The sequence below is a fragment of the Anopheles aquasalis genome, chromosome 2, assembly GCF_943734665.1.
Source record: "Anopheles aquasalis chromosome 2, idAnoAquaMG_Q_19, whole genome shotgun sequence".
NCBI classification, from domain to species: domain Eukaryota; kingdom Metazoa; phylum Arthropoda; class Insecta; order Diptera; family Culicidae; genus Anopheles; species Anopheles aquasalis.
In genome coordinates this window covers 21350001-21360211 of record NC_064877.1, presented here as the reverse complement: position 1 = coordinate 21360211, position 10211 = coordinate 21350001, and the positions used below count along the sequence as shown (strand labels likewise).

At 43.1% G+C, this 10211-nt stretch overlaps 3 protein-coding genes across 9 annotated transcripts in view; 1 reads left to right on the top strand and 2 right to left on the bottom strand.

Moving 5' to 3' along the window:
* Nucleotides 1–250: 250 nt before the first annotated feature.
* On the bottom strand, nt 251–3137 carry LOC126580752 (mitochondrial 2-oxodicarboxylate carrier). Its single transcript, XM_050243991.1, has 7 exons — nt 2606–3137; nt 2307–2539; nt 2054–2236; nt 1893–1990; nt 1633–1807; nt 956–1060; nt 251–872 (listed from the first exon to the last, which is right to left on the bottom strand). Exons 2-7 carry the CDS (start codon nt 2466–2468, stop codon nt 678–680), a joined length of 918 nt encoding a protein of 305 aa, XP_050099948.1. The 5' UTR covers nt 2469–2539; nt 2606–3137; the 3' UTR covers nt 251–677.
* A 308-nt stretch (nt 3138–3445) lies between these two features.
* LOC126570222 (uncharacterized) lies at nt 3446–8585 on the bottom strand. 5 transcript variants are annotated; one of them, XR_007607830.1, is made up of 4 exons: nt 6305–6531; nt 4608–6219; nt 4062–4522; nt 3446–3949 (listed from the first exon to the last, which is right to left on the bottom strand). XR_007607830.1 is itself a non-coding variant. In XM_050227810.1 (3 exons), the coding sequence occupies exons 1-3, from the start codon at nt 8431–8433 to the stop codon at nt 3939–3941; spliced, it is 627 nt and encodes a 208-aa protein (XP_050083767.1). In that variant the 5' UTR covers nt 8434–8585; the 3' UTR covers nt 3446–3938. The 5 variants fall into 5 exon arrangements, 3 of the variants coding, with proteins under 3 accessions (XP_050083767.1, XP_050083765.1, XP_050083766.1); XR_007607829.1 differs by having other exon boundaries at nt 3446–4522; XM_050227810.1 differs by lacking the exons at nt 4608–6219; nt 6305–6531 and adding an exon at nt 8279–8585.
* Nucleotides 8586–8700: 115 nt separating this feature from the next.
* Nucleotides 8701–10211, top strand: part of LOC126570105 (uridine-cytidine kinase) — a 5937-nt gene continuing 4426 nt past the window's right edge. For 2 of the 3 annotated variants that reach the window (XM_050227625.1, XM_050227626.1), the window contains exons 1-5: nt 8701–8952; nt 9094–9159; nt 9249–9585; nt 9669–9766; nt 9839–9887. In XM_050227625.1, the coding sequence (XP_050083582.1) occupies nt 8836–8952; nt 9094–9159; nt 9249–9585; nt 9669–9766; nt 9839–9887 (667 nt within the window). In that variant the 5' untranslated portion in view covers nt 8701–8835. The remainder of the gene's footprint in view (nt 8953–9093; nt 9160–9248; nt 9586–9668; nt 9767–9838; nt 9888–10211) is intronic. The other variant, XM_050227627.1, reaches the window with a different exon arrangement.

Sequence of the window (10211 nt, the reverse complement as noted above, 5' to 3'; positions counted from 1 at the left end):
GACATATGATTACTAATAGTGGTAGGCCATAGTGGGTTTGTATCAGAAAGAACTTCCCTCTGGAAGAGTCGTGTGTCGTCTATTCCCATTTCCCATTCATCGTATCATCCACCGCGGGGATAGGGGAGTTTCCATCGTTCCAAGCCGTGGGCCGTGCGGAGTTAGCTTAAATGTACAAATCGTCCAAGACAAATAAAAGAAAACATTAAATCAATTTCCGAAAGAGTGACCCCCCGGTAACAGAATAAAATGGAATAGAAACAATTTCTTGTATATATTTTACATACATCTTTATGTTTTAACAAGCTTTTACAATGCCAAATGCATTCCTTTTAGTGTGTGTATATCTTCATTTCCTCTCGGTGGATGAAAATCGAAACCACCGATTGGGGCACGTTAAACTTGCATCTCATGCATCGTAACATTTAAAAAAATACTCTCGACAAAATGCTTCAGTTTTTTTTCCTGGTTTGTGTTGAATGGAAATAAATGCAAAGAACCATCCTAAGCCCCCCTATTGAGGGAAGCGGAGTGAAGACTTTGGACTTTGTTCGGTTTCCAACTTGTGGACTTATGATGCTTTCTTCCAATCGCGTTATATTGCTAATGATGTACCGCCTCTCAAAATCTCTCCATTGATCTCGCTTGCGCACGCGTGAACGTAAACAATTGCTCAATTACTTGAAGTAATCGTCCAGGAACGCGTACACATAATCGTAGACGACCAGCATGATGGCACCTCCCGGTCCGAGCCGCATCACCTTCGGTGTGAGACCTTTGTACAGTGCCCCGAAACCTTCTTCGCGGGCAACGATCGCCATCGAACCGAATGTGGTACGATACTTCACCTGCCCTGCCACCGGTTGTGGTCCCTATTGTGGACGAAAAAACAAAAAACGCATGCGTTAGCAAAGCAGATGGATGGAGGATGCTCCCAAAAACTCGTAATAGTAACCTGAATTCGTGATTTCGCCACGTCAAAGGGTATGTTAACGATCGACCCGAGAGTTCCGCTGACGAATCCGATACCGACTTTTCGTAAAAACTCTTGCACGGGATCCTATAGGGGAGGGAAATAGATATCAAGCGAGAGTACACACATTGCGGTCGACCTTTTGCGGAAGAGATCACTGGGCAAAAACGATTAGATGGTGTAGGGTACACTGGCTATTTTAATGGGCTACCGGGTAAAGCAGAAGACTCATAATGATCGTCTGTTAGTTCCCAATTATGTAATATGAAATGGAAAGCGGCGGGATGGGAGGCATTCATCGAAGCGGACAATCAGATGGCCAGGGTTAGTAACAGCAAACAAACGAAAGAGAGATAGAGAGCGAAAGAGATAGAAACGGTTGGTTGCGGAATGCGAAAGAGGACCCGAGTAATGTCATAGAGGGTTACCCACTTACCAGTGTTCCACCTTAACCATACCCTAAGGCCTGTCTGTTGGGGGTTAGAGCGCATGAAACATGAAACAGATGAAAATGATACACTTTATGTTAGCATATTGGCGGACGAGAGACTTGGCAAAACGTCGTGTGGTTGAATGCATATGATTGCCAGTCGTGTTGCATTGAAGCGGCAGCAGTGTGCCAATGAGTTGTGATCCAGTGATCGTGAGCAATTTGATACCTTGTACTCCGGGACCATGCCCTTGACACTGTGGTAGAAACCGAAGTAAATCATGTTGAAAACGCCGTTCCGTCCGATGGTCGCCGTTAGGCCACGGTTCAATCCGTTCAATCCAAAGCCCGATTCTCCAATGATCTGACGCGTGACGGCCCACGTGCTTGGCACTTGTCCCATTCTGTGGTGCGGGCGAAATAGGATAGAACAGGGATTACAGATTGTGTATCAGTTGTCCGGTGGCACAGTACTGCACAGCGCCTCACTTGTTCTTATTGGCCTGCAATGTAACCTTGACCATTTCGAAGGGATTGACCAGAATGGCTTCCGTCACACCTGCTCCAAGCCCGGCCAACGAAAACGTCTGCAAAACGGTGGAAAAAATTAGAGCCGCAAGATTAAAGCACCAATCGCTTACATGCCTTACCAAGGGTGTCGGTTTGTCGGAACCGAACATGAAGAAACGTTTGTACTGCTCGAAGGTCAGAAATTTGACCGCTCGTTTCGGTGTTTCGACGAGCACCGGTGGCAGGATACCTTTGTACAATGAAAACAAACCCTCCGATTGGGCCATTTTGCGAATGCAATCGAATACTCCATTATAGTAGGTCTGAAATGGAGCGAGAGGCCTTGACTGAAACCGATAGTCAACGTGCGGATGCGGATGAGGCTGGCCTTACGGTCGATTTCGCCGTCCCAGCGGTGGGGCTGGCTTGCAGCTGGAGTCTTGTCTTCACCAAATCCAACGGATGCATGATGCACACCTCCACGAAGCCCGCTGAGCCCCCCGCACCGACCTGCATTGCTGCTTGGCGCAGAAATTCCTTCACATCCGATGGCATGGCGTACGGTACTCGATCGTGATCAGCAGCCGGTAATATATCCTATGATCTTGTGAATAGCTTGATAATCTCTACAAGAGAAATGAATATGCTTTACACAAGTGATATCAGAACCAGCGACAACCGAGCAATCTTACCTTCAGACAGTGGCTTATAGCCGTTCTTATCAGTGTGCACAACCGAGACCGAGGGGAAAATTGAAAACGTGCGATTTGACCCAAAAACAGGCCCTTCACAAAGTGCAACGATACGATGGGTTGGTATCCGATCACAGAAAACAATATGGAATCCAGGAAAACTTGCCACAAGATCACAAGACACGCACGGAACGACGGAACATCCGATTCGATTGCTCGCTACGCGTAGAGGTCACCCCAAAAAATCAAGGTGGGAGAGAACACGGACTCCAAAATTCACGTTCGGCAAATCATGTCGCGTACGGTGAGGAATGAACGGAGGAAGCCGGTGCGGCGGGAGTGTTGTTGATTGTGCGGTGCGGCGCTTGTTTACTTTGGGCTACGAGATTCCTCACAACAGCATGCGCACATGAATCAGCTGATTCTCCAGAGTTCTATCGGCATCAGCCGTTGTAACTTGTGAAGAAATTCTGTCGTCAACGGAAATGTACAATTATTTCTGCTGCCTCTTTTTCGCAAACAAAAAATAAACCACAACGTTAAATTAGACTTCTTTTCTGTTTCGCTCTTTTTCACAGGTAAGAATCCTGGGGAAAAAAGCGCTAAATGCGAGGAAAATTCCCAAATCACCATGTCTTCCAATCAAATGTTTTAACCGTTATATACCCTGGTTTCTTTCTGATCTGCACCTCAATACCATCCAACTTTTCTGATTCTACCATTTAACCTTCAAGGAACAGCATTTATCAAACACCTCGTAAGTAAAACTTCTTCCTCGTTTCTGTAAATTCGGGGTCAGGATGTTGTATTGTTGAAAAAAAAAATTCTTTATCACGAACATACGATTGTTCACAACCACACGTTACTGTAGTAATTTATTTTTCATACATGAAATTGTTTGCTGTATACGATTTCAGTTATTTCTGTAGCATTTCTACTCATACGATACTTCTGATATAGAGAAAGCAACACAAAACTTCGTTCATTATGTGTTGCTATGATTCTAATTCTGATTTTATCTCCAATGGATCTAACTCCATTATTTCAAACGATTCAATGTTCTCGATCGCTTTGGTGTTTGTTAAAATTCGTTTGTTATTCGGTTTTGGTGCTTTTCTCGAGCGACTGGTTGATTTTATTTTTGGAGGGTTTTGGAACCGTGGGGTGGCATTTGCAAGCATCCGTCTCAAGAACGATTCTGTATCTTCTTTAGTATATGTAGGGTCGACATAGTGGACTGTCTCGTAGAACATTTGAAACACATTAACGAAATCTTTGAAACGAATTTTTCTGTTAACACCATTCCGTACAGATCCTGTTCACCCGCATTGAGTTAGGAAAAATCTGGTAAAAAAGAGATCGATTATTCGCAGGCAATACGTTTGGCCTGCTCTTCTGCTTGCTAATATGCTTTGCTGATCGGTTGTTGGTTTTCGTCTTTTGGTACGTAGCGTACCTTGTATGTGGGTTTTCACAAAATTAACATAGTTCTTATCCTTAGCCAACTCTTCCAGGTTTTCCAAATCCACCAAACACGATACCGGCGAAAACATTGATAATGAACTATCTGGACTATCTGTTTTGTCCTTTCTTGAACCCGGTACTGGACCGAAGGACAAATGCATATCGATTTTTTTCTCCAACAAATACATTTGCTTCTCAATTAATATCATTCTACCCTCCATTTGAGTTAGTTTGTCTAGCACCAAGTCAAGTTTTCGGTTGGTATCAGTCGGCTGCTGCTGCTCTCCTCTCAATACAAATTCATTCTCCGGTGTAGTATAATGGGAATTACGATCAGTAATCGGTTTAAGAGAAGCAAGTTTAGGTATAGCGGAGGACAACGAATGATGCGCTGGTTTTGTTGTGCGCCCTTCCTGATCCATCGGCTTGTTTACTACTACGATTTTTGTACAGCTGAAATGGTATTGAAAACAGATTTCTCGTCAGGATCATAATGTAGGCTTTCTATTGTTTTATGATAACTTATTAGAGAACCTACCCGATCTGGAAATTGCTGGGTAAAGCATCCATATTCAACAGACTTGATGAAGCTTCGCTTGTTGGTTTCGGCAACGGGCCGCTATTGGATGCCCCTTGGCCTTCCTTTCCACCACAATGAGGTGCCTTGTTTACAGAATTCGTATTGAACGCGATCGAATTTCACTATCTTGTCCTACGAGTGTTCAAGATCGCGCACGCACAGTTATCTGGTGCTGACCGCACCGCGTTTCAGAAGAAATTAATGTTTTGTTTTGATTCTATTATTTTTCCGTCAAACGATTCGCGATTAATTTCTCAAGAAAAACATCGCACCAAATCAATTTCAAATTCCTGGAACAGAATTCCATAAATACGATACAAGATCACCTTTATCGATAATGAACTACCCACCTTTAAAAATATCATTGAAATAACCAGGCGAAATAACAATACGAGAGGACGAAACCATACGCTATTTTTAGTCTTTTACTTTCCATAGGTGCCAGGATTTCTTTAATTTATCGTAGTTCAAGATGTGTTTCATAACTGCAATATCGCTAGCATTTTCACTTGTACGATACCTTTTAATATTCAAACAGAATAGCACTTCGACAGTTATTTTATATTAAGATTCTGGCTCTGATTTTATCTCCAAAGGATCAAATTCCATCGTCTCAGGCGATTCAACGCAATCAATCGTGTTCATATTTGGCAGCAATTCCTCAGTTGGTGTTACTATCGCACCATCTGGAATAGTTGAGGTCGTCTGTTGAGGCCGTGCTTTCAGCCGTACTATCGCATTTTTAATCGCACTTCTGATAACTACTTCGGATTGTTGTTTAGAAAACAAAGGATCAGCATAATTCGCTGTCACGTAAAACATATTAATAACATAATTGAAGTCCTTGAGACGGATTTTCTTTTCAACACTTTTAGATGGTTCTTTGATTCGACTAGCTCGTCCTGACCATGTGCATTGAGTCATAAAAAATCTAGTAAAAAAATAGTCGATTAATCGCCGACAATAGGAGATTCCTTCTCCCTGCCGTACGTTTAAGCCAACAATACGATTTATCTGCATTTTCACATAGTTAACGAAGTGCATATCCTTAGCCATTTCTTCCAATTTTTCCATCTCGAATAAGCATGACACCGGCGAAAATGGGAGTTCTAAACTATCCTGTATACCTAACGTATTCTTGCTGTTTCCCGGTAGTTGTATCGTAGTTTCCTTTCTGACTGGCGTACTTGCTTTTTTGTGATTCTTCAAAAAATTCATATTTTTTTCAATTTCCGTTACCCTACGCTGCAATCGGTTCATTTTCTTAAGCAGTAAGTCAAGTTTCTGGTTAGTTTTCAATAAAAGTTGAGGGGAACAGGAACAGCTACTCAATACAGATTCATTTCCCGGTGCATTATTGTGCGAATCTGAATTAGATAATGGTTTTTGCGAAGCAAGTGCCTGTAGTGGGCCTGCTGTACCATTAGATATTATTTCAACATCGTCTCTCTGATTATTACCAACCTCTGTAGATTCACTCAGCGGCACAGCAGTGGGCAACGAATGGTCTGCCTTTGTTATGCGCCCTTCCTGAGCCATCGGTATGTTTTCTACTTCGAATTTTGTACAGCTGAAACAGTATTGAAAACAGATTTCTCGTCAGGATCACAATTAGAGCTAACTATTGTTTTACGCCAGCTAATTAGAGAACCTACCAGATCTGAGAGTTGCTGGGTAAAGCATTCATATACAACTTAATATTTGATTCTCTGGAGCTTCGCTGGCTGGTTTCGGCAACGGGCTGCTGTTGGATGCGCCTTGACCCTTCGTTCCGCCGCAATGAGGTGCCGTGTTTACAGCATTCGTATTGCTCGCAATCGAACTGCACTATCTTGTCCTGCGAATGCTCAAGATCACGCACGCACAGTAATTTGATGCTGACCGCACCACGTTTCAGAAGAAGTTAATGTTTTGTTTTGATTATGCTCACATTCTATTATATTTTCGGTTGGATTTACGACGTTTTTCTTTAAGATAAAACATCGCGCACAAAAATATTACCTGTCTCTTCCATTCAAAATTCGTACACCAGAGTTCCTAAAGTAAAACGATATTCGTCGGTTTTAATAAACTTATCATCCTGTTTTAACAAAGCAACATGCAGTAACGGTTAACAAGCGAAACATTGGAAACGTCTATAGAGAATTTCTTGGACCTATTGAAGTACAAGAGAGGCAGAACACAGAAAATAATCCTCAGCTCCAGTATAAATGGCTGGCATACAGAAATGATTCAGAAATATAGAATGATGTAACTTGAGTTGTATGTTTCTTCTCATTCTTATTTATTCCTTAATTATGCACTGTTATTTACCAATAGAAACGGTTCAGAGTACCGACCCATCAACGTGCCGATTTCATCCTTTATGTATCTGGCTGAATTAGTTACCATTCGGAATATCTAACTCATCTAAATCTGCTTCAATCTTCAAGGGATCAATCTCGAAACAGTCTGTGCTATTCTCAACGACTTCGATCTTCGGTCGAAATGCTTTTTTTCTTCGTGGTTGGGCTTCGGCCTGATTTGTTTTATTCCTTCTTTTACGTTCTGTACTTGCACGTTGTATATCGCGTAAACGCATTTTAGCATGGCCTATAACCATCCTGAGGAACTTTATTCCCTCTTTTTCGGTAAATTCGGGGTAGGCATGCTGCACTACAGAAATAAACAAATTGACCATGTAAGGAAAGTAGCGAAATCCAATTTTTTGGATTCCATTTATCGAACTTCCAGTCCATGAGCATTTTGTCAGGAATTGTCTCGTGAAGAAGAGATCCACTATACGGTGACAATAGGTTCCTGCTGTGCCATCAAAATCTGCGGGAAACAATGACTTTATAAACCGTGCCAGAGATTCCACGAAGTTCTTGTTTTTGGACAGTTTCTCGAGTCTCTCCAAATCTTCAAGACTATCGACGGGTTTTAACTGTACTGGCTGCACAGATTTACCATGAGTTGTAGTCAACTCTTGTTGTGCGCTAAGGGTTTTTGATACCTGTGTTTGTATGCTGGTACTATTCGGCGAATTAACGAAGTCCATTCGAATGTCCATTTCAGCACGATGAGCTATGGACGATTTCTGTAGTTCTTTCAGCGTTTGTAAAATCTGCCCTTGTATATTCGCATATTGTGAGATTTCGTTGCTCAGGGCTTGAAGTTTTATCGTGTTTTGTTCCACAGTCTGAGAGATGCGTGCGAGCGCCTCAAGCACCAGACTAAATTGCTGAGTTGTGCCAGTCGTAGCCATTTGATTCGCCAATGGCGATACAGAATCCTGTTTTAACTGTGCGCGGGCATTGATTGGAACTTGTGGCGATTGAACCGACGGAGAAGAGTTCGTACCATGGGTTTCTGTGATAAAGCTACCGGACGCTAATGAGCTCTTCTGCATTTGCTGAAAATGTGATTTTGATACCGTTAGGATATCGTTCGTAGGTTCGTTCACGGACGGTTCGATCATAGCGGAGGACAACGAATGATGCGTTGGTTTTGTTGTGCGCCCTTCCTGATCCATCGGCTTGTTTACTACTACGATTTTTGTACAGCTGAAATGATATTGAAAACAGATTTATCGTCAGGATCATAATGTGGCTTTCTATTGTTTTATGATAACTTATTAGAGAACCTACCCGATCTGAAAATTGGTGGGTAAAGCATTCACATTCAACATACTTGCTATTCGATTCTTTAAAGCTTCGCTTGCTGGTTTCGGCAACGGGCTGCTGTTGGGTGCCCCTTGGCCTTCCTTTTCACCGCAAGGAGGTGCCGTGTTTACAGCATTCATATTGGACGCAATCAAATTTCACTATCTTGTCCTACGAATGTTCAAGATCACGCACGCACAGTAACTTGATGATCGCACCGCGTTTAGCGTCTAGTTTAGTTTCAGTTCCAAGAGAAACGAGCCTCATCGGTCGCTCGGAACATACATTCAGAGCAAAGACGGCGGCGATGGTTTTTTATGACACTTCGCTGTCAAAGGGTGCTGTGGCGATGTTTTTCTCAGCGATGAAAACGGAAAGTCTGCATGATACCGCGAGGTTCTGCTTGATTCCGTAAGGTGCTCAAGCAAAAATATTGTGAAAACGTGTGGCAAACCAAAAGTCTGTGTGCAGCGTGAAACGAAAATTTTTCCAAGCGTTTAAACAGCTGCAGCAAGCAATTCCGTAGTTTTCTTCCCGGTACAATGAGCGCTGGCGAGTTGTACAATGGCGTGGCAAACGGTTCGCGCCCCAATGGGTGTGCTGATTCCGTGAAAACCCCGTTCCTAATCGGTGTTGCTGGTGGTACTGCTAGCGGGAAGGTAAGTAGTGGAGGAAGCCCCAGAAGCACTGCATAGTGCGCAATTTACGACGTCGATGGCCTGGCCCTGAGATATGCACCGAAAATAGGAGAGCCAGTATATAGGAACCTTCTTTTTACGGATCTTCTCCCTGTGGTACAGTCGACGGTATGCAAACGCATCATGGAACAGCTGGGCCAAGCCGATATGGACCACACACAACGTCAAGTGAGTGGACGAAATCTGTCATCTTTACGTAATTCTATCGCAGTACAAGAGGAACCGTTGAGAACCGTATTCCGCTTTGTATTCTGCAGGTGGTGACCATCAGTCAGGATAGCTTCTATCGGGAACTAACGGATGCGGAGAAGGCGCGAGCAGAGCGGGGACTGTTCAACTTTGATCATCCAAGTGCTTTTAATGAGGATCTCATGCTGCAAACACTGCAGGACATTCTGCAGGGAAAGAAGGTGGAAATAAGTGAGTACGACTACCGGAATAATGCCGTCTGTCCGGAGAAGCGAATCACAATCTATCCCGCCGACGTGGTGCTGTTTGAGGGAATACTGGTCTTTTACTTTCCCGCCATCCGTGACCTCTTCCATATGAAACTGTTTGTCGATACCGACTCCGACACCAGGCTGGCCCGGAGAGGTGAGAGTTTGTTGTAGATCCATCCTTTACGCGCCTGTAAATGGTGACTAGGAACTAATTCGGACCTTCCATCCTAACTGCAGTTCCTCGTGATATAAATGAACGCGGCCGAGATCTGGAACAGGTATTGAACGCGTACATGACGTTTGTAAAGCCTGCTTTTGAAGAATTTTGCTCACCGGTAAGTGCCTTGTACTCAATAATTCTGGAATCAATGATGTATTTTTACTCCTCTAATGATGTATCGTTGTAGACAAAAAAGTTCGCCGATGTTGTCATACCGCGTGGAGCAGACAATACAGGTAATAGCAACGTGTACTGACTTTACTGTTTGCTATCCTTTCAGTCCACATATGCCATCCCATCAGTCCACATAGCTATTCTTATCCTTGAAATTTTCACTACTAGTATCTTATTAAGCAATCAAAAGGGGTCAAATTGCATGGTCTACGAGTGAATGCGCGAGGAGGATAGTATTTTTACTCAATCAATCGAAACTTCATCAAACCCGGATAGCAAAACCCTTTGCCCTAAACAATTTTCAAAGATAACCAAACCGGCATTCCCTAGTACCTATCAATTATAACTCTTGGCGCAAAATATTCTCCTCTGTGTCGCTGTTACGT

What these genes read in the sequence shown, in the direction of transcription:
- LOC126580752 (XM_050243991.1), bottom strand. Translation starts at nt 2,468, where the DNA reads ATGCCATCGGATGTGAAGGAATTTCTGCGCCAAGCAGCAATGCAGGTC. An exon ending in TTGCAGGCCAATAAGAACAA is followed by an intron (nt 1,808 to 1,892) that starts GTGAGGCGCTGT and finishes CCCGCACCACAG; the next exon opens with AATGGGACAAGTGCCAAGCA. An exon ending in TGGCGAAATCACGAATTCAG is followed by an intron (nt 873 to 955) that starts GTTACTATTACG and finishes CGTCCACAATAG; the next exon opens with GGACCACAACCGGTGGCAGG.
- LOC126570222 (XM_050227808.1), bottom strand. Translation starts at nt 8,433, where the DNA reads ATGAATGCTGTAAACACGGCACCTCCTTGCGGTGAAAAGGAAGGCCAA. An exon ending in CCCACCAATTTTCAGATCGG is followed by an intron (nt 8,195 to 8,278) that starts GTAGGTTCTCTA and finishes ATATCATTTCAG; the next exon opens with CTGTACAAAAATCGTAGTAG.